This window comes from Gasterosteus aculeatus, chromosome 15, assembly GCF_964276395.1.
Source record: "Gasterosteus aculeatus chromosome 15, fGasAcu3.hap1.1, whole genome shotgun sequence".
NCBI lineage: Eukaryota > Metazoa > Chordata > Actinopteri > Perciformes > Gasterosteidae > Gasterosteus > Gasterosteus aculeatus.
Genome location: NC_135703.1, coordinates 12,351,523 through 12,375,114, shown reverse-complemented (window position 1 = coordinate 12,375,114; position 23,592 = coordinate 12,351,523). Strand labels below are relative to the sequence as shown.

The 23,592-nt window shown below is 44.3% G+C and overlaps 1 protein-coding gene across 5 annotated transcripts in view; it reads right to left on the bottom strand.

Annotated features, from left to right (window-relative positions):
• Positions 1-22,139, bottom strand: part of dnmt3ab (DNA (cytosine-5-)-methyltransferase 3 alpha b) — a 32,132-nt gene extending 9,993 nt beyond the window's left edge. Inside the window, exons 1-14 of one of the 5 annotated variants that reach the window (XM_040200230.2) lie at positions 22,004-22,139; positions 20,692-20,910; positions 17,390-17,494; positions 14,951-15,302; positions 10,329-10,375; positions 9,054-9,203; positions 3,294-3,629; positions 2,648-2,806; positions 2,407-2,514; positions 1,875-2,031; positions 1,501-1,647; positions 655-699; positions 322-401; positions 15-127 (exon numbers count right to left, since the gene is read on the bottom strand). In XM_040200230.2, the coding sequence (XP_040056164.2) occupies positions 15-127; positions 322-401; positions 655-699; positions 1,501-1,647; positions 1,875-2,031; positions 2,407-2,514; positions 2,648-2,806; positions 3,294-3,629; positions 9,054-9,203; positions 10,329-10,375; positions 14,951-15,302; positions 17,390-17,494; positions 20,692-20,772 (1,880 nt within the window). In that variant the 5' untranslated portion in view covers positions 20,773-20,910; positions 22,004-22,139. Of the gene's footprint in view, positions 1-14; positions 128-321; positions 402-654; positions 700-1,500; positions 1,648-1,874; positions 2,032-2,406; positions 2,515-2,647; positions 2,807-3,293; positions 3,630-7,440; positions 7,706-9,053; positions 9,204-10,328; positions 10,376-14,950; positions 15,303-17,389; positions 17,497-20,691; positions 20,911-22,003 lie in introns of those variants that run through there. The other 4 variants (XM_040200232.2, XM_078089682.1, XM_078089681.1 and 1 more) reach the window with 4 other exon arrangements.
• Between the last annotated feature and the right edge of the window lie 1,453 nt (positions 22,140-23,592).

The window sequence follows — 23,592 nt, the reverse complement described above, 5'->3', positions numbered from 1 at the left end:
AGCGGGAATCTTACCGACAGCAGTTGTGGTTTCCACACATGAGCACCTCCCGTCCTCCGCAGCAGATAGTGCAGTAGGACTGGTAACCATCGTCGTCATATTGATATGCACATTCTAGGAAGCAGTTCTGTGGAAAAGAGACAAACCAGTGGTTGACAGCAGCAGGTTGACATTTTTAAAACCTAAAAAAAAAAAATCAATGGGGGCTCCATCAGGTGCTGCTTGAAATGTGTTCCGTTTATTAGCTTTGAAAGGAGCTGTGGGTTTTTTACGACGCTGCAGAGGAGCGGCAGACTTTTAATGACCTCCAGTGCAGCTTACCTTACAGCTCTGGCACATTCCTCCGGCAAACAGCGGGTGCTCCAGGCTCACATTCAGACTTCCACAGGAGATACAGATGTCTGCAGAAAGAAGTTCAGCCATGTCAGTATTTAACAGAGCCAGGTCTGAGCGGTGTGAACGCCTCTGACGGAGATGTTTGAAAAGTGACCTCACAGTAAAAATCAGGGAAACGTTTTTTTTTCTCTATCACATCTTGGATCTTTTATAGTTTTATCAACATTGACGCACAGGTGTCGGCTGCTTTGCTTCAAACCATGAGGTGAAGTGTGGCGAGCAGTCCCCCCCCCCCCCCACACCAGGCTGCTCACTCACCTTCTAGGCTGCGGCACTTTTGTCTCACTTCATGAACAAGCCGTTCTGAAAATACAACACAACACATGACAAAGGTTTAGTTATAGTTTAACAAAATGAACACTTTCAACCAGTTTCACTTAAGTTGTTTTAGACTATTCATCCAAACAGACAAGACAAAAACAATACAGCTACAAATCATACACCTGTCAATAATGGTTTGTGCATTTTTATATACAGCTAATAATTCTGTTTTTTATGTAAAAGCCGGATGAAATTATACTAGAAGTTGGAAATCTGGATTTTGTTTTACTCAATATTGGGATTTAATTTTTTGGTAGTCAGTAGGCAGACTGCAGCAGGCCACTTTTTTGTGGTTGTGTTAAACTTTGCAAAAACACTGTAGAAAGTTAAGAATGCTAGAGTTTATCAAATATTTGTTTGTTCCCTGTAAAAAAAAAAATCAAAGAGAACTTGAGAAGGTATATGTCAAACTACCAACCTTTTATGTAAATTAAAAGCCACAAAGCCACAATATTTACCCATGTGCTATACCAAATTCTGGGAGGAGCTATTGATAGAGAAAATGTGAATACAATAATGTTTTGGTTGCTACTTGGTTTGTAAGACAGATTAGCATCATTACTCCTGGCAATACAAGTCCAAGTCACATTAAGTGCTTCCAATTTAAGTTCAGCAAATGGTTGGATTATTAATTACACGACAATGGGTCCGAGCTATGTCGATTGTACGATAATACATCACATGTCAATACACACTCCGACCACTTACACCTGCCGCGTCCCCCCATGGGAGGAAATGTGTAGTATATGACTCCTATTCAACCTGCTAAACGAGGCACCTTACCTCGTGTCCTCTCGTCAATGACATCCTTGACCTTGGGTTTCTCTGCCGTGCTTTTGCGAGGCTTTTTGGCCGGCGGGGGCGTGTATGCTGCTGCCTCAGGCTCCACCCACATCTCAGGGTAGACCTCTTTATATGGGTTACGGTCCTCTGGAGTGCACAGCGTGTCAAACAATAAATATTACTGGCAACATTTTGAATCATCCCGTAATATGTTTCATTTCATAGATTTGTAGTTAAAGAGTGTAGCTTTTGTCTGATATCAGGTTTCATACACTAGAGTTTCTTCAAAATGCAAGTGAAAAGTCACAGTTTCCGGCAAGAAACAGAGACAAAGGTCCAACAATTCCAGCTTTATAGTAGTGACTTCCTCGTACCTTCTGGAGGCTCTAAACCCTTTGGTCCAGTGGGTTGAAATCCTGTCATAGCCCAGTCAATCATCTGCTTGTTCAGCATTTCAACTGATTTCGAGGTGTCTGTCTCGTCACTGTCTGGACAGGCCGTAAAGGATTTTCCCGCTCGGCTGCTAGCCGCCTGTAAACAAATGAAAACATTTATGACGGAAGTTCACCCTCATTATACTATACTCTTTATTCCTCATCTTTTTTTGTACAGTTTTATGTGTGTCCTTTCTATAGTTCTTTCCGACTAGGATAATAACAATCTGAGCCTGTCAGGCGCAAAAACAAGCACTTTGACGAAACGCAAGCTGACGGTACCAATTGTACCAAAGGATTTCATTGGCTGCAGAGCTCTCGCTCAATACTGGACCAATTTACAAAAAAAAACAACTTTATTCTAGACAGTTTGAACATTTGGCTGAGTTTGAGAGGCATATTTTTAGTGCACAAGTTTGTTAAAGATCATTTGAAATGACGGTTTATGAAGCCGCTGCTCTTAATTACTCACCTGTAGCACCTCATAAATGGCTTTCTTGTACATGGGCTGCTTGTTGTAAGTCGGTTGGTGAAAGGCATTACTGAAGGAACTTAAAGGCATGAGTTTCTCTACACAAACCTGTAAAATAACACAAAATGTTAGAATGATTGTGTTGTTGAGCCAAAACGCGTTTGTGTTCACGCTGGTCGTCGCGCCAAACCCATCATCCAATTCAAATTCAAATGAACTTGCAGCAATATGAAAAACTCACCACTGAGAACTTTCCATCTCCGAACCACATCACCCATCTGGTTCCGTCGGCAGCTCTGCTGCGTCCCGTCATCCACCAGGATACAATGCGGCCCGGCCACCACGAGAAGCCGCGCAGCTTTCCCCACACCAGCTCGCCGATGCCAAAACCACGACTGTCCTGCAGCCAAAGTGACAGACAAATCGTCCATATATTCACATTTCTTTTCATTATTGTGAAGACCCTTTTTTTAAAGTCAAGTTTTACGTAGGGAGCCCACGCCCTCACATTTGCCACAAGAGGCTTTACAGTGTGTACAACAGCCGCCCCTCAAAGCTTTGATTTGTATAACATTTAAATTCTCAAAAGACAGACATCCGGTGATGATTTAATTGGATTATTCAACTATATACCGAAATAAATAATATGGTGACAATATTTTGCAGATTAATCAATTCCTGAATTGGGGCACTGACAAATTCTTCCGATTATATAACGATTTCATTGATTAATTGTTATATTCATTCTAAAAAAAAGCATCCCAAAGATGCTTTGGGATCATTCTTATGATCACTTGAGACAAAAACATCCATCACCTCAAGGCTAAAAACGTTTTGGTCATTTTTGAAATGCTGTTGACACTTTGGTGTTATCAGTAACTTCTTACCTCGTACTCCGGCTCAGTGTCCGCAGGCTTAGGGGACGTCTTGCCTCCGTCGTCGATGGCAACGGGTTCGGGGGTCGTGGCCACAGTGGGGGAAGCGGGGTCAGTAGGCTGCTGAGGCGGCTGTGGCTGCTGATGTTGTTGTTGTTGCTGTTGTTGTTGTGGTAGCGACGGCTGTGGCTGCTGTTGACTCTGAGGCTGTGACTGAGTGTGCTGCTGCTGCTTTAAAGGGGATGGGTGCTGGATTATTGAGACGTCTTCTACCTGAGTCTCTGTTTCATTCTCCTCGGGATCCTTCATCGCGTTCATTGCTGACATCAGTTCGGACTTTTTTTCTGCCTGAAACACAGACCAGTGACAGCGGGGATGAGGACCGGTCTTCTAAATGCAGTGCACATTGCATTAAAATAGAAATAAAACTTGTTTTGGGGATGTTTAACTTTCAGCATGTTTCCAGGTTTTTAGTTAAACACTGAATGGGGGGTGGAATCATATCATTTCCGTTCTAAGTTTCCAACAAAGACCTCACTGGGATAAAAACAACTGTTTCCCGATATGTTGTTGTGCAAAATTCACTGCCAATACTGCCTACACATTTACAAAAAATTAGGGAAGTTTGGTGAATTCCTCTCCCACTAATTAATGAAGAAACACTTTGTTCTAAAAGAAATAGAAGGAAACACCACGGCTGACAAACTCAAAAACCAAAACAATGTCCTCGGAAACAAAAGACTTTTTTTAGGCCACAATAGCCAGCTAACCATTTCTCCCTCATTAACCTTTGCAAAGTAGAGAATGACAAAATGAATCAGGATCTATGTCAAAGAAGAAATAAAGTAGAATCTGACCTCGCATTGGTGTGTGTCTTTCACATGTGACCCACTATTATATTGATTAATCCCCGCTGCATGATCACATAACATATGTTATTGTGCATTCTAACTGAATCATGGCCACGCAGATCTCTCAGGAAAAAAAACTTTTACTACTAAAGACCGTTAACATGGAGGCCGTCACACTTCCATCTGCGCATCACAAGTTGTGCGTGTCGCTTCGTCTGTGTATGTGCAGAATCTTGATTGTGGGAGCATGAAAGCCTTTGTAAACACGGCTTTATCTCCGCCAGGAAAGCCCATTCATCAGCAGCACGGTAAACAGTAACTATATAGTGTCCAGAGCTAAAGCCGGGAGTTCACTGGGTTCGGAGTACCTGACACTGAAACGCGAGGTCGATCAGAGAGGACAGGACGCACCCGGGACTTAAGCCTCTCACAGCAAATCCCCGACAGCTGCACTCATTCTGATGTCTGTCTGTCTCTCTCTCTCTCTCTCTAAAACACACACGGTAGGAGTCGCGTGGACGCACATGTGAATCTTCTCCTCCTCCTTTTCTCTTCAAACAGGCGGTCCTATACATAAACATGTGTTAGTCATACTATAGGGTCCACGTGAGAGCAGCTGTGCTCACTTTGCTCACTTTGCTCTCAGTCCTCCTCGGGTCTCTCGCACACTGTAAATGTCCAGAGGTGGACTGGGTGTGTAGGAAGAGGAGCGGAAAAGGCAAAAAGGGGGAGAGACTGCACAGTCCTTCGTCTCCTCTCTCTCTCCCAGTGTGACTCGTAAACAATAGCGCCTTAAGGGGAGTCGGTGCTTAGGCGGCACAAGGAGGGGTTTCGACGCAGGAGAGTAGAAACATGTGCTCTTCAATCAAGAGGCTCTGTTGTGGTTTATACATTTTCTGTACTGGACCGGTGGATGGCTGGTTCAAAGCCTTTGGCTCCACTACCAGCACGTTGGAGTCTGTGTTCCAAAGCCATGTGTAGTACCAGATGGCGAACCGCAAAAACGGACAAATGTCAATGAAATGGCCAAAAGCGTTATGTGTATGGGGAGAAATCTGCAATAATATTGGCAAGTGAGAAGGGCAGAATAACTGCACGGCGACATTTTGCGTATTTACTCCTGAGTGAGCTTCTTCCTCTCCGGTGACCAGTAATCACAAGGACACCGGGAGATGTGTAAATGGCAATTAAGCGTCAATGTGCTCGTTTAGGGTCAGACTGTCTCCAGGGCTCCTTCTCCTCTGAGCCAATCACAAAGTGACGCTAGAAATGCCAGTGGAGGGGGGAGGAGGGGCGAAAGTACAGTTGGCTATAAGAACCAGATATTTATCTTTGGACCTCTTCCCAGTTGTAAATGACCCCCTTTCGGGGGCCTCTCAGTGCGTGTGCAGCTCCACGAGCAAGACAGGCGATCCGAGGGTAAAGGGGAAAAAAGGAAAAGAGGTGGCAGCAACAATGCAGTCTTTATTATTTACACACGCCGACCCTTCACTGACAGCTCTGAAATACCACCTCTTCTGTCGGCTGCCACGGTGCGCTGAAACAAATACCACAAATGACAGCAGACATACTATAGATGTACAAACACAACCTCACAGCCAACACATTGGCACCTTTTCTGCCTGGAAAAAACATGTTATACATGAATACAACGGAAAAGCCGACCTAACTGTGCTGAGGTAAGTGTGGATTTTCTTATGGGTGGAGTGAAAGCAGAAGCTGTACAGGCCTCTGGCAGAGTAGAGGCATGTTGGGTGCACAATAGGGGATGAATAACCTCACCTAGAGGCCTAAGTAGCATGAAACCCTGAGGGCCTACGGGTTGACAGAGTGCACGGTGGGGCAGAAAAGACAGACGAGGTATTGGGCTCTGGGGTGTGGAGGTAATACCTCAATATCTAATCCTCGCTGTAATTGTTAACAAAAAGGTTCTGTTTACAGCAGAGGTTCAGCTTTTTGTATGACAAAAGTTATTATAACACGAAGAAAAGTCTCAGAAGTCAAAAGTGCAGTTGTGCAAAGCAGTGTGAAAAAGCCACCGAAAACTCATGTAAAACCACGACAACAACCACAAGCTTCGAACAAGCGAGACAATGTTAAAGCTGCAGGTCAGGGGCCAACGAATTAAAACAAACGAGCCTTCAGCAAAAAAGTTATAAGTTAAAGGAAATAAACTGTCACTGAACATTACTTCCCCTCACGACGCGACAGCGAGTCTTTTGAAGCAACACAAAGGAGTTTGACCTTTCGAATGCAATAGTCTCTCATGCGCAACAGGCTGCAGACACTCAGCGGGGACGGATCTGTCTAATTGTTTGATGCATTATGCGGTGACACATGTCCACGGCAAAAGGTTGAGCTGCTGAGCAGGACGGTGGACTAATACAAACAAGTCACGGCAGGTGTAGGTAAACTCAAGATGCAGCAGACCAGAGAACACTGCCAAAGCTGATCCCAAACCTCATAATGAATTGCGTTGCGTGTAAAGTGGAATTAATGTCTGGAAAAAGCTCAAGTGGCAGATTCCATTGTGCAGAGACGTGCCCACTGCATTTAGTAGCGTGATTTTAGCACAGGTCCCTACAAAGCGGTGTATTTCATGAGTAGCGTTGGGGGCGGAGGGGGGGGGGGGGGTCGTCACATCCAAATAGGCCATCTGGTCCTCATTGTATTGCATCCTTTTAAAAAATAATTAGGAATATTACACAGTCGGCCCTGAATACATCATCTAAATTCCCATGAATCCACAAGGAGTTGTTGAAAGGGCTCCCTTCCAACTGTTCTTGCTTCCTGCAAAGCCCTTTAAAGTCTTTTCAAGTTATCAAAAAACACTCGCGGTAAATCTCTGACCCGAGTCAGCCTGACTAAAGTACACAATGACAGGAAGGAAGGAGATTCGGGGCCTACACAACAACCCCCCCCCCCCCACCGTTGTTCCAAGTTATGCAAGGTGAAATCATGGTGGCTCTCACAAAAGAGCAGAATCCCCTAAAATGATGCTACTCTGACATTTCAAGGCGCCGCTATGAAACAGGAAATAGTTTCAGCACGCATTCTCCCCACGGGAAAAACTTTTTGCACACAAGCATTTTTTCTTTTTTTTTTCTTCTTTCATCGGATGGCGAAAGCCCGCTGCCTCTTCTTCTTCTCTTTTAAAGAGACGGTTTCCCTTTAAGCCTCGCGGAGCAGATGGTCCACGACAACTCTTATGGAAATACCTGAAGTCAGCATATTCTCCCTCGCCGTAAGCGGGCTAATCATGCACACTATGCCTCCATGTTATCAAACAAACAATGCAGTGCACGTACCCATACACACCAGCGCGCAACCCTCATAATCCAGTGTGGGGCTTGAGTTTTTTTCACCCCCACTCTCAGGGTAGAAGAGATCGCTTAAAAAAAGAAAGCATGAACATTTCTTTGTCTGGGAATTCAGGGTCAGGTGATTGCCGACAGGAATTCTGGTTGGCTAGAAAGGACTTGCAAAATGTGGGCAGCGGGCCAAGAGGCTGTCTTGCAAGCAGGGCTGGAAATTTGCTGCAAACCTCATCTTCACCCTCATATCCATAGCACAGAGTTCATTTCCATAGCTGGGGGAGGGGTCAGGAGAAGAATGGGGGAGGGAAAACAGAGAGGGAGAGACGGAGAAGTCCACTGTAACACAAGGCACATGGAAAAGAAGAAAAAAAGAGAGCGAGGGAGGGAGGGATCCTGGAGAAGTGTGAGACGGCAGTAACCCTTTCAGCCACAATGCCTGCGCCGCTGCAGAAACAGCAAAACTAAACTCTCAAAGCTGGCCATCATGTTACTCCTCAGGCTTTGATGCCAAAACAAATCACTCTTTGTATAAAAAAAAACACCAAAGCTTGCGATACGCTAGATGAAAAAATAAGAAAAACACAAATCTGGCTTAAATCTAAACCTTTTAGAGCAACTTGTTAAAGAAAATGCTCCTCCGTTAGGCACACGCGTGCTGCCTACATGCCTCGTATTTCACTTGAGGGACCCTAGAATGTCAATATTTCCTCCCTGGAGACATTTTTAAGGCCGCCCTTACGAGAATAGAGCGGGGGAAAATGGGAAGGCATAAGTTATGGAAGACCCCATGTTGATACTACGGATACTCCTGCTTATGTAACAGGTCACACTACATCCCATTACTACCGGTAGCCACAATTTACATGTCTGAATATATGACGGTGGGGAACATTGAATATTTAACATCATGCAGCATCAGGAGCGTCGAATAACGGTCAAAAGGGAAATCACAGTTTTGGATGAGATGCACATTAACTGAGCAGTGTTGTTTGGTTGTTTTGTACGCAGGAAAAAATACCAAAAGAAAGGACAAAGAAATGTCTATACATCAGTTTTTACATCAAATCACAAGATCTTTTATTTTGGGGTAGGTGAGGTTTTCTCAATTGTCGTAGAGACATTTTCCTGAAAGGCTCATGGAAAGGTTCTTGACATCAGAACGTTGAAAAAAACAATGTCACCACAAGGTCCATTTGGAGCCCCGTGTAAATCTTGAGGATCGTAAGATACAACTGAGAACTCCGGGATAGCCTCTAAACGGAACTGTTTCAAGGTTAACAACACCTTTTATTATTGCACGTCCTCTATGTGGAAAGTTTCATTGGAAGTATTTTAAGTCAAACAAACCGCTTCGATGAAATCGGAAGAATAAAGCAGGAGCAAATAAACAAAGAGGTCATGCCATGAACAAAGTAAGGAAACGCAGCAGAGACCTGAGCCAGAGGCCCCGCAATGCCACTGAAATAAATGGTACCTTCGTGAGATTCCAAATGACCCATCAAATACACTTGGCCGTTAATGCACCACGCGCCCTAGCTGCGGCAGCTTTTGTTCCACGCCTGACTTGTGATCTACGGTGGCTGGGACGGAGCTGGGGTACTCACCTCCATCTTCCACTTGGCCAGCCATTCCTCTCTGGTCCTCTTGCTAATGTAATAAGGGTCACCAGCCTGGAAGGTTATTCTGGGCATGGGCCTCTGACGAAGGCTGATCTCCCAACCAACTCCCCTCCTGCCTCGACCTGCCTGTTTATGCTGTTCAAAAAAAAAAAAAAAAGTTAGCTACTTGTTTTGGATTCTTCCTTTTTCTCTCAGAAGAAACAGTCCAGATCTGGTGTAAATCTGTGCTTCCAGTTAGCCACTAGTGCAGGTGAGACAGACTGTGAGTAATAAGTGGTTGAGGCCGTAGGGTTTTAAAATAGATGTGGTCCTGCGTGTTGGTGTGCTGTATGGTGCCGTCAGCTTGTGATTGGTCGGGCAGCAAGAAGTGATGCCACCGCGTCTAATCGCTCCTCCCTGGCAACAGTCTCGAGGTCCCCAGCACCAACTCGACCCAAACACAAGCTCCCAAGTGTATTTGATATTTCAAATCTATTCACCATTAGGTACCATTTCTTTCACAAGTCCACAGGCAAGAGAGCTACTCATTTTTTTCTGGACCTTGAAGATGCTCACAACTAGTTTTTCTCATCTAGCAACAGCGCGGATACAGTTTACTTTTGCTCTGAATAGGTGTCAACAAATGTAAGAATACAGGAAAAAAGATTCAAGTAATAGATTTCAAATTGTCTTTGTTGCTGCAAGTTAGGTGAGATTTTGCTTTTACTCTTTGGCTCTTGTAACGATGAGGGAAGCGAGATATAAGGTGTTTATTCGTGTGGGAAGAGTTACAGCTAGTTGGTTCCCTCCGTTTCCAGTTTTTATTCTTAATATAAGCTAGACAAAGTAAAAAACACAAGACTGGCAACTCAACAAGAAAGCAAATAAGCCTTTTCCCAATATGTGGAACGGTTCCTTTTTACTCTTATCTTCTGACAAAGACACTCGCTGTTTTCTCCCATTTCCAGTTGCTATGCAAAGCTGTCTAATGTCCCCTCATCTAACTCGGCAAGAGTCAAACTACGACTCGTCTAGCGTACCGCTCAACTTACAAAGTCGCTTTATAGGTTAATGTTTTTCTTACTTCCAGTTATTTTCAATGTTTCTGCGACAGACCTGTTGTTTTTTCTAGTGAAAAAAAGCCCCCTTGCTTCTGGCAAGCAGAGGTTTCGCGACAAGAAAGGGGATCACCCCTAAATAGGAAGCAAGAGTCCTTGCAAGTGTGACGGAAACCCGAGCCAGAGAAGAAGGAAGGAAAAGAAGACTGAGCAGAAATCTTACCTCGGTCTTGACTGCTTCCCGCCTGTCCTCCTCCTTGTGCTCCACATCTAGAGAGAAGACAGCGACACAATGGATGGCCTGAATCATTTGTAGAAGAGTCCTCGTATCCGAGTTAAACTGCAGTGGCCTCGCATTCATCAATAACCCGCGTGACACATTTATGAACTTCAATTCAGTTCGCCCTCCACGTAGTCCCGTGAACCACAAAATTAACGTCGCATAAATAAAGCTGCTGAGAGACGCTGGCTCGGGGAAACTCGTTCAGCTCGCTCAAAATCCCACACAACGGGGAGAGCTTGTGCAATGTGAAGGTTTGATGCAACCCAGAGGGTTGCTAGTTGGCTGCCTGGTTTACGATGAGCGTGGATGTGGGCCAGTGTATTTTGGCACATGTCACACTTCTGACCTTAAATCCCCTCTTGATGGGACACAAAGCTGGTTGCTATAAGCACAGCACCTCCCACGCCGATGACATGCAGTACTGTATGCAACTGTCTCCCTGCCAATCTCCGAAACCTCAACAAAATCAAGACATGAAGGCTCTAAAGCAGGGGTGCCCACGCTTTTAGGGCTCGCGAGCTACTTTTCAGCTAACCAGGTCATGGCGATGCCCCTACCTTAAGGGGGTCAGCCTGGGTTGCTTTGGAAGGAAATTAAATCCGTCCATTAGTAAGCAAGAATTGCTAAACCCCATTACCATTAGTTTCGGTCATCTCCCGCGGTAGACCGTGCATGTGGGACGTGACGTCATTTTTTTATCGATGGCACGCGGTCGACTGGTACTGCCTTTGAGATTGACTGGTCGATCGCGATCGACGTATTGAGCACCCCTGCTCTAAAGTACACAAACAGGAGAACACACAGCGATGCAATGATCATGACCATTCTGCATCAACCATGTATTCTCACACTTTACGTTAGAGATCAAAACGATCTATTTTTGCTGCAGGTGAGTTGTGAGTCATAAACTGAATTGTGGGGATGAAACCTGTGAAAGTCAAGTCCAAGTTGCAAACTTGAGTCCCCTTCTCGGGTATACACAGTACGTTGTGGTCACTAATTGATTCTTATCTAATTAGAGGTTATTTTACTTGCACCACTTCACATACATTCTGACTTCAGTGAAAAACTTCACGAGGGTCTTTTACCTTCAATTTCAATTTTACTATAAATAACCTAAATACTTCAAACACAGAAATAGCAAGGATTCAGAATTCTTGAACACCAAGAGCAGTTTATTAGAAAGAGGAGGAAGTTGTAAAAGCCGAAGCAGCCGCAGGGTAAGACAGTCAAAAATAGCACCACCAATATTAGGTGAAATGCACTGAAACCGCAGTCCAATAAAAAAATATCTTGAACAGAACAAAAGCTCCAGTTGGGATTTCCCACTAGCTCGGCCATGATTTAAGATGAGGGGGTCCGCAACACCAACATGGGCGGGTTACTCATTCCTCAACCGCATTGTTTTTGTGTGTTTAGCAGAGCAGTGAGGGGTTAGCCAGCGAGAGTGGAAACAACCCAGCCGAAACGCTGACACAGCAGCATCACCATTAATGATTCAGGAAAAAAGACCAAAAATCAGTATCATGGCATAAGCTAGAAACAAACCCCTCTACGGTTACTTTCACAACGTTCGATTTTCGGACTCTGGTGATGTAACACCAGCGCAGTGTCGTCGGGTTAAACACGCACGATAGCAAACGAGACTATTACGGAGCCAAATCCAGGCCATCATTTGAAAAAAATTGAACCTGAATTCATAAATATCACAGTGCCTACGTTTCCTGAAGGCAACGCGGTTGAGGAAGGCTTTTCGCCTTCTTTGTTAAGCTGTCACTCGTGATTACACGCCCCACTGAGTTGATGCCACGCCCCCTAAACCAGATTAGGGCTAAGAGTCTGAAAGTGAAATTACTATTTACAAACTTAAAAAAATAATTGAATCTAAAAACCTGAAATCTACAACTAAAAAAATGTATGAGAACCAAAAACAATTTAAGAACTGGATCAAAATTATATTCGACCCAAAAATGCTTTTCATTCACTTGTTTTCATTTTGAATACATTGTTGTATTTTTAAATGTTAAAATTTTCTAGCCCGAGTCCCCTGCTGCTCCCCCTTTGCTTTTTTCATTTTCTTCCCGTCCCTCTCTCCTCGTCCTTACCGGGGAAAAAGGGACGATTTAACGACTGTGTGCGGCTGTGTGGACTGCCAAGGTCACCGGGTTTGTGAGGCGAGCTGGCTCACGTTGCCCACTCAGAGTATACCGTGTCCAGTTGGAGCGAGGTCCGGCTCTCGTATCGCTAGAGCGCTCAAGTCCTTCCCGTGCCCTCCGGACGGATAACAGAAATCCTTTTCAGCGGACTACTGATCCCCCACAATGTGCATCCCCCAGGACTGGGTGCACTTTTTGTTGACGTTAACTAAATTCAAAATTTGCGTTGCATATTTATTTTCCCTAACACCTCTTGGGTGTCTTTTCACCTTGCAGATTTCGTTTCAATGCGTGTGTGTCTGTGTGTGGCATGCAAACAACCACCGTATGGGCGGCATTCGCACATTGCAATCTAGTTTAGTCTTTTCTACTTTGTGGCCAAAACGACCAACGGCAACATCTTAGTTCCTCTTTTTGTCTGCTGTTTGCTGTCTTCACTATATATTTGGAGCACATCGCATCTGATCTTGATCTCTTGTGTATCTTTTTTTTCGCATGGTAATGCGACAACTAATATGTGACAGCTTTGTGATACTGATAATTTGATACATAAAACATTCTAGGTGTTGGTACCCAAAATTTTTAAGAGCTCAACCGCAACGTAGTGTGAACATCTGGTCAGATGTAAAAAAACACCATCAAAGCCAAGTACTGCAAGCCTTCTTTGTTTTAATGCAGCTTTGCATCGGCCCGTTTGGCCCGGCGGCTAAAAGCTAACAACGCTAACAACGGCAACAATGCTGACTTGAACAGAAGGCAAACCGGAGGGTTGGTGCTACGTCACAGCTCCAGTCTCCACTCGCCATTATGCAACTTAATAGCGCCCTTGCTAGGTGAGACTCTCTCTCCAGCGGATTAATAGATTATGGATACATTGCTTTACGTTGGCTACGGGCTAACCAGTGCACTCACATGCACTTAAAGCACACAGAGCCAAAGCTATCTCTGCAACACACAGAGTGACTCCATTCCCTCACTCATCCTTACATTGAGAAATAGTAGTTGGCTGCTCAATGCGCTCGGACTATCATTTAGAGAATATACATACTATGCACAATGTTTACACAGATCACATGAAGCAGACTTGTTCGTCGCCATAGTTCTACCCCCAAAGTAACAGATCCTAGAAACACCGATCAGGTGAATACCGAGAGCAGTCTCGGTTTGTGGTTCTGGGCACGATGCCATCCACCTGGCAAGGCCCCCCACGGGGAGACGGCCACAGCAGAGACCTGCTAGCTCCCAACAGAGGCTTGTTGCCTGGAGACAGGTCGCCCCTCCCCTCGCTTCATTTACTGCATTCCTCATCAAGGTCATAAAGACCAATATGTCCCAACAATGCCCCTCCTGATTGGTATTGTCATTATATGCTCAGGTTATCTGCTTTTGTTGGTGCATATTCACTTCTATGGGAGCCAACTCAATTTTCTACGATGAGTTATACAGAAAAAGTGTGCAGTTTGCATTTTAAATTGTTATTTTACAGAACAATTCATTGGCTTGGATTCTTAGAACTTATGTTTTTTCAAATGGTTCTACATTGTAGCCTTTTTTCCATATTTTATTCACACTGATAATTATGTGATGTGCTTCAACATTATATTTGAAAGGTCCAAAGCACCTGACTAGCAGCAAACAGCTATTTAAAGATCTAAAGATGTGGTAATGTCTACCTGCGGTCCCTCTGTGTGTTTTGTTATCCAAGCTTCTTTGTGGATATAGCAGTGCCTGCTGCGCCTGCGTTTGGTTTGTGTTCATGCATGTGAGCGTGCCCCTCTGGCTCCTGACCAACGTAAAACAGACTACTCCATTAATGAGGGGGTTGCTTCAACGCTACACATTACTACAATACATAATACATGTCATTTAGCTGATGCTTTTATCCAAGGAGACTTGCAATTTTAACCCATCCCACACAGACACTTCGACACGGGACATGGAGCAGCCAAGTACGAACCGCCAACCCTGCGGTTCCCGGCGAGTAGAGAGGGTTTCTTTTCTTTTCTTTTCTATACTGTGTGATGCCCGTTCATCAACATAAATCTTAATTTGGTCAAATGATGGATGGTTCATATTTAAATGGGAACTGGTTGGCATGTTAGTAAGCCGCAGTCATTTAAAAGAAATATAGCATGTATACCATTCTGTATAATACAGGTATAGATATCAACATCTGGATTTACATAAAGATACATATTTATTCTGAAATCTACTTTTCCTACTCAGCGTTGGCAGTGCAACACATTTGGCCTTGTTACAAATCCTGGCTTCAGCTGGTGTGCCGTCCATTTATAGTTTGTTAGTCAACATCATGTACCCGTCACATGCACATGGCTTTCGCTGCCAGATCCACGGACAGCAGACCAACAGATAGCCGAGCCAAACGACTGCGAGCCAAAAACTCACATTTGGTTGGGCGCTCCAGTTTCCGCCTCCCTCGTTTCTTGCACGGCGTCGTCGAGCCGTCCTCCCGGTCTCTCTCCGAGTCCTGGTCCTCCCGGCCGAGCAGGAACCCGTCCTCCGGGGACGGACTCGGACTCTGACCCTGGGAGCTGCCCTCCACCCGGCAGGAGGAAGGCTCTCTGAGGATCCCGTTCTCCTCTTCTCTCCTCTCCTGTTTGGGGAAGCAAGCGTTGGGCGTCCTGTCTCTGTGCCCGCCCACGTCTCCGTTGTGGACCTGTGCCATGGGCGGCCTACCCACTCCGGTGTAGCTGTTGCCCACTCCCAGGACGCCTTTGACAGAGCCACAGCCCTCGACCTGCAGGGGAGGAGGGGGATGAAATGTCAACGTCCTGGCCATCTGTCAGCTCTAGAGGTTATTGCTGCAGCAGCATGTTACAATTTGTGTTTCGAGGTTGAACGTGAGTGTTTAGCCTGTCGGCAGTCCCGCCGCATCACTGGGTACGCTGTAGCCGGTCAGGAAATATAACCAATCATCCTGCAGGCTTGACAAAAGGTCGTCGCAATGAGCAACAATAAAACCGTTGGTGCTATCTGACTGAGGATAAGCACCCCTCAGTTTCAGATTGCCTAATGGGCTCTTTGAAATAAAGCATTCATCTATTTCCTATTAGATGCCTAATTTCCCTTAAATCATTCCTCAGCACTATCTCAATCAAACGTCTACAGTTATTAGCTACTGAATTATGGCATTTCCCATTCAGCTCTATTAAACTAGAGCTGTAAACTTCAAAGCTGTGCCAGTAAATCTGCTGTACATTTATTAACTTGTGAGGGATTACATTAAAGTTCATCAGGTACACCACCGAGCTTCCTATAGTCGTGCATTTGTGATTACAGCAGCACGGAAATATGTCAAGAATGTTGGCATGCCAAGAGGTTCTTCCCTCCGTCCACTTAGAAACGCCCAGTTAAACTGTTTCATTCTATGCAGGGAAGCAAAGAGAGAGAACCTAATCTAAAGCTCTTGTTAAAGCAACAATGGCACAATGATATTCAGTTTGTGAACCTTGCCTCACATAAAGGAAAGCGGCGACTGTCTTGGGAGACAAGGAAAATATTTATTTTTTTCAGATCTACACAGGTTTGACAAAATGTGACGTTGTGTGTGCTCCTGAAAAGAGCCATACAAACAGGCTTTCTCTGGCAATCCCATTACTGGGTTACTGGGGACAGAAAGTGGAGCATGTCTTGTGAGATCAGCCTGTCGACACTGATGAGAGTAGCGCTGAAGCTTTCATCTCCTGTAGATGGAGGAACTGCAGTCTGCATTTAAGGCAGGCGACAGGGAAAGCCTCCTTTCTGAAAGGGTTGTGGAACAAATGAGTGACCCAGTGAACTACGTGTGACCATTGCCAGAGGTCAAAGGTCTCAGTCGGTAAATCAGGCCGCTCAGACAGGCGGACAGAGGTCAAGATAAAACACTACCTAATTTACTGCTGCAGCATCACAGCTTGCATACAAGGTCTTTAAGATTGATATGCTTAGTAAGCTTTAGAAGCTGCACTAATCCATATTTTTGTATTAACAAGGGATAAAAGGACTGAGTATAATGTGAAAGGCATCACGAGTATTGACGAACCCCGTCCTTATCACTATCTAACTATGCAGTTTCCCTCTGCTCTAATGGCCACTACTCCTTTGTTTTTACAACCCACAACCTTTGACGCTTTCACCAGAATCAACTCCAGCTTCATCACTCAAATAAAAAAAAAAACACTGGTTGCAAAATAAAGAGAAGCAACGTCAGTTAATATGTAAATTAAATCAACTGGTTGCAATTATGTCAAGCTTCAAGTCTTTCAACCTTTTCTATCAGGCACCATTGAGTTTTCAAGTACACTAATTTAGAAAAACAACACAACTGGAGCCTCTAGCACATGTTTTTTATACAGAGCAACAACTGAATATATACTTTCTAGCAAAGGCTGTCTGAAAATGATTAATAGCGTCTTGTTTCTCTGCAGGACCTGCCCCCCCCCCTATAGTGTGGATATTTGGAACAGCTGCCTTAACATGTGACTTGATAATGTGTTTTTCTTTCTTTACTCGAATATAAAGAATAGAACATATCTGGCATAACCTCGCAAAAGACCAGAATGGGTCTAATGAACTGTTCACTATGACCGCAGCTGAAGGAATTCTTAAAAGGGATGGAAATTCCTTAAAAGGCATTGACTCTCTTCCTATTCGTAGTGGGACAGTGGGGAATAACTTTGCAAAACGCACTAGTGAGCAAACTAAATACAATTTAAAGAGTGCTATTTATGTTGTATGTTGCTGTGTTCTAATCCATCTAATATGTCTTTTTGACTATAATCAAAACATGCATGCATGAATGGAGGGGTGGGTGTGGTAGTAAAATCACGTCAGATCAACACTCACTGGAAACTGCTTGCGCTTTCTTACAAGCTTGCCAACTTTACAAGAGGGACTGCTTTTCGGCGACTTCTCCTTCATCCGGTCCATGTCCAGTATTGTGCTTTCACCCTGTCACCACAAAAAGAAACACAACAAGGTTTAGACTCCGTGTTCTATGCCGATCGAGGAGCAGAGCCTGTTATCTATGGGAATGTCAGATTCACATTTCAGGGCTCGATACCCACAAGCCCCTCCTCCCCAGTCCAGGCTTTGCATACAGTAAGCGCGGCGGTGGTTTCACCTCAGCCGAAAGGTGCCGCAGGAGTGACGCTGGATGTGCGGGACACCCACACACACACAAAAACTGCACCGGGCTGAAACACTTGGCGGGGGACTGCGGCGGGTCCGTGAGTGTGTTTGGCTGAGTGGACAATGAGACGGGTTGAGCGGCACGTTCCTTTGAACGGGGCTGAAGTGAGAGCTACGCTGACCCTCTGAAGACAATCCCCTCTTGACACCATCACAAAAGACGTTGAGCGGGCGCCAACCCCACCTTCCCCTGCTGTAATTTCCCTTTGATAAATAAAGCGGTCCACCCCCGTGAACAAAGCCCCGTGCTCGCCACCACCAAGTGCCCCCGGAGCTGACGGGAGAAAAGATGATCCTAATGTAGGTGCTTTAAGTTTCATTTTTGACTGAATAGGACCATCAGCACCGGGTCTGACTGCAAATGAGACTGCGGGGCCGTTCCGGACAGCTGGAGTGGGGGGTTGGTCCATATTAAATTCCTTCAGTATGGAGCGGGCGCATTCCCTCAAGGATAAGTGACCTTTGCGCACTATAAGGAAGTTTCTCTGCTGACTTGTGGGCTACTTTTATTTTAATCTCAGGCCCCTGTAGAGCAACGACGGGACAGAAGTTAACGGCTAGATGATGTTGTCTTTGCGCAACGGCTGGTCACAAGAAGAGAAGGAGGAGGGACAGGGGGTGCAACACCTTTGAATTCCTCCAGGGAAGAGAATACGCCGTGACAACACTGTACTTCATATCTGCACTTATGTCTAATTATCCTAAAATTATCTCTGGAAACAAGTTGCAATTAAAAATGGCATTTTGAGTGTAACATCATAACATGATAACAAACACAGCACAAGTTTTGGAGCAATCAGTTGTGTACTATACACACGTTTATACATTCAGCTTTGTGCCCGCTGTCCAAACGTCTAAAACTAAAATTTCAATTGAGCACCAAACCTTAATAAGAATCGTTGAGACCACAAGTTCCATTTAGTAACCGCCCAACGGTGTCTAATCTTATCAGACGATTTTCATCCGCTCGCTGGTAGTTTGTCCGGTTTTCATGATCACTTTCTATTGTTTATTCAAGATTGAAACGCGTGTTGAAATGATGTGATATGATCAAAACCACACTATGTGGAGTTTGAGGGGAGATTTGTATGCACCTAACTGCTGTTTCCCTGAATGAAAAGTCTAAGTTGCTCTGAAAAAAATTACATTCTGGTGTCACACTGAAATCTGTGACCCGATTCTGTGACACCAGAAAAATGATTGACAGGATGGAGTGATGTATCTGCATCAGAATGTGTAACCCTAAAAAAATGTTTAGGCACCTGTGAATGTTATCAAAATATGACACCTAACGTCTACATACTATACCAAGAGAGTTAAGACAGAAACTTGTATGTCATTGCTTGTGCGGGTCACAGTATACGTTGTAACACCGGCCAGCGACCTTTCTGATGCCTTATCATCTTGTTTGTTTTTTACCTCAATTATCCAGTAAAGGCAAAAATGACAGATAATAATTATTTTAAAACTGGACTTACGTTTGCACAGACTCTTATAGACTCTATTTCCTAAAAACTTCCTAAAAAAGATGAAGGTGTTTATTAAACACAGGCAGGAATTTAAAATGGTTAGGCCATGTTACGTCCTGAGAGCGTTTGCGGGTGAATCAGAATAAATCCCTCAACTGTTCCCGTCCCACTGTGATATGCAGATTTGCAGGGAGAGAGATGGATGTGATCAGAGCTGTGATTGATTGATAAATATCGCCTAGGATATCACATCACAGTCAAGTGTAGATATAGAGGACATATTTTGCCCGTTCATTGTCTCATCACTAGTAGAGAGCCTGGTGCCCCCCCCCCCCCCCCCTCTCCTCCCCCAATAAAGGGCGGCCAAATTTGCATAGATAATAGCACGTTTTGAATGCAGCATGGTGCGCAGGCTCATTTGGGAACCACTTACATGGATGACACAATTCAGTGGTGCTTTGCTACCGCTGCAGGAGACAGCCTACGTACAGCAGAGCGCTCAGGCTCACGCCCTCTTCACACAGCTCCGCCTGATTCTATTTGAAAAAAAGCCTGAATTATGATTTGTTGTTGCCTCGAGTAAACCCTACTACATTGTCAATACCTCTGCACTTCGTCTGTTTGGGTAGCCGGTTATTTCAAGCAATGTCTGTTGCCAGGCAACAAGACTAAGGGCAGTACTGCGTAATGGGAATGTAGGGGAAGAGGACAGACACCCCCTCCCAGTAAAAAAAAAAAAAAGCTGTAGAGCCATTCCAGCTCCAGCACAACATACACCAGCCAACGCCCCCGTCACCAAGCACCATCACAACAGCCAATGTCACATAATACAGCTGCATCTCGCCTCAGCCTGCGAGGAGCGCCAGTGGTGCCGCAGCTACGCGTGGACTCTAATGACGAACCCGTCTGCATGATGAAAGGTTGACGTGGCACTTCACATACTGTTGGATTCTATGGTGGAAGTACGAGGTTTCTCTTGGAACAGGAGGAAGTGATGCAACGCCGGTCGATCTCAAATATTACTGGGTCACTCATTTGTTCCACAATATACGATATTAAAGTCATCGGCTTGAAGGATCAATTAACTCCACTCATAAATTTGAAGGCTGTTGTAATCACCGTACGAACCCCCCATCAATATCACTGTAAAGACAATTTTTTACCAAACCCACTCAGACGCCCAAACGGCCATAAAAATATTATACACAATTTTTTAGGGTAATATGAAAAAGGCACAGATAAACCCCTTTCAAATCTGGTGCGATTAAGAGCTTTACATTTTCGTTTGCATTTTTCACAGATGGAAACTCAAACCCAATATTAATTAACAGCTTAGCTTGAGTTGTACAAAAAAGACAAAACACGAGCAAAATGACCTCCACAAAGCCCGGAAGTTCTCCAGGTGAGAAATCCCAGAGGACTCTGCAACGTACCGAGCTTCAGAGGAGAGTCTGAGGGACACTTTTATGATCAGCACGTGTTTCTTACCATTCTGTTTCCAGGTGAATCAGCATAGTCTGAGCCTTTGAAAGCTGTGGTGTTGGTGTTGGTGACCGTGTTGGACGGCATCCTTGAGCGTGTTATGGGGATGGGGGGTAATGGGTGTAAGGGATAATGGGGCGACAATGGAGATGTTGAGGTGAAAATAAACTCAAAGGAACAAAAAAAGAAAAAAAATGAGAGATGATCCCTCTTCTCTCGGCTCTCCTGGAAGGTAAAGGGGGGAAAGTGACAAAAGAATAAGTGTTGCAATGCTTTCACTCACAGGGGAGCTTCCTGCTGCAGTGGCACATTTTGTGCGAGTTTCCTCATAACAGTTTGGTTATCAGCTTTCTTTTGCTGGGTGCAGGTCATGTGTAGGAACCTCCCAGGCTCCTATAGGCTACTGTATGGTTACTACCACCTATAGGCCCTTCTCACCACATGGAGGTACGGGTATACAGTACTCTACATTCAATGGCTGCTGATGTTTGCTCACAAGCCCAAAGAGCGCTGCAGAAATACATCCAGAATGATAATGTTATTTTTATTATGGTTCATCTCAGTTCAAGTGTCACAGTATAAGCTGCACACATAGTGGAGCCGTAGTAAGAAAGGAAAAAAGCTCATATCCCATATTGCATAGGATGTGTTTGGGGACCCAAAGAGTGATGACAACCGGTTCTTATTATTACATGTATATTTTTGAGCCTGAAAAATAATAATCTCAGGCAAAAACCAGAACGTGTTTATCCCATGAAAATGGATTATTGGGCCACGCTGGCGTTAAATGTCCCCGCATTTCCACTTCCACGCAAATGAAGCCACCACAAGGCCACACAGCGGACAGCACTGCGATCGGTTAACTTGCATTTATCATTTCATTAGCTAGTTGATGCATTCAAATGTCAAAGTTGCCGACATCTCAGCAGGGGAAGTGTACAATGTGACCGGGGGATTGTGGCTCTGAAACAGGCCACGGCCACTCGTGTGCAAATCCCCGTTATATTTCCTGTTGTAATGCGGCTGATGTTAGTAGGAGCAGTGGCCCCGGTGCTGTGCTGTAAATTAGTTCAATGTCAAGTGCAGATCGCAATGTCCAATTAGCACATCTGCAGAAAAAAAGGAGCCCTAATTCGCTATTTCCCCGTTTCTTTCGAGCGCCTTCCGCTGTCGGGTCTCACGTTTTTGTTCACATGAAGGTTACCCTTCCTGCGCGGTTAGCAACGCCGGGGTTAAACGGATTCACAGTCGCGTATCGCTGTGTGATCGCTAACCGATTTCTCTTCCCCCCCGCCCCCCGCTGAGTCCCGGGGCTGACCTTTTTTTTGTCTCGCTTGCTCCCGGAGCCTCCTTCCTCTTCTCTCCCCGTCCTCCACCTCCCCGGCCGGCCAGCTCTCCTCCGGATGCACCGCTCTCACTGCAGGGGCCTGCAGACTGTGCCGGCCGCTGCAGGGTCCTAAAGTCCGCCGGCTCATCGCCGTGTAGGAGGAGAAGGGGTTGAAGGCGGTCCGAGAGTTCCCACCATGGACCCCACTACTGCCCTCATACAAACATCTAGAGCTATTTTTAAGGAGCAGAGTAACATTGGGATATCATGGATGGGAAGAAAACATTTATTTATTTTTGTATCAATACATATATATATATATATATATATATATATATATATATATATATATATATATATATATATAATATATATATATATATATAATATATATATAATATATATATATATATATAATATATATAATATATATATATATATATATAATATATATATATATATAATATATATATATATATAATATATATATATATATATATAATATATATATTATATATATATATTAGTTTGATGTAGTCCGGTGACATTAAAGGAAATGTAATTTAAAACAATAACAGATAACAAACAAATGCATCTCAGGCCAACATTTTGATTCAAAGGTTTACTCATTTGTGCCCAACTGGAAAACTTCCATGCTTAATGTTTAAACTCAGGTTGCACCTGAGGGACTTTTGAGTCACCCAGCAGGTCTCAAGAACAACTCTGGCTCCTCTGATGTAACCCCAGTGCACAAAGTAAACACCAGACATCACTTCCCCTTAGAGAGATTTGGTTTTCTGTATGTGTTCAGTAAATCTTTACTCTGTCCATAAAGCATACAGGTGCAACACACAGTAATTTTATACGAATGTTGACAGAATGAACACAGGAACCTGAGGAGACTTCACGATTTTTAATTTGTTGCATTTATGGGCCCCCTGGTGGCTGTGGGGCCCTGAGTACCCGTGTAATTAGCTGCTGCCTCAGGCCAGCTTTGAGGCCTAGTGAAGCGAAACACTTTCTATAGTTTTGCATATTCCCTGCGTGACATCAATGCAAACTCTTTGACACATACCCGCACTACAAGCTTGCCACATACATACTCAGTTCATATACTTTTGAATACAGATGTTTGAGTACATATAGTATAGTGTAATAAATATGTGGTATCATTTGCGTACTCTGCACATTCCATTGGAAAATCCTCAAATATTACACCACATCGCCCCCCTCGCCTTCCATAGTTAACAGATGTCTTAGTGATTGAAATTATTATTATTTATCCGGGGTTAAACAGATTTAAAGCTGCAAGAAGGGTAACATCCATGTGAACAAATGTGGAGTTGCAGTCAGTTAGTTTTTTGTAAAACCTCAGGAATTTGTCATTTCCATAGACTAATAAGAAACATGCCGGAAGAGAAAATTCACATCTTCAATCATGTCAGTGATTCAAATTCAACTTGGTTGTCAGGTTCTCAAGTATTGTTATTGCTTCAGCATCTTACTGGGGTATGACTTCACCATCAAAGAGTTGAATTTCATATGCACTTTCATTAAACTAGATGGCAAAAAAGCAGCTG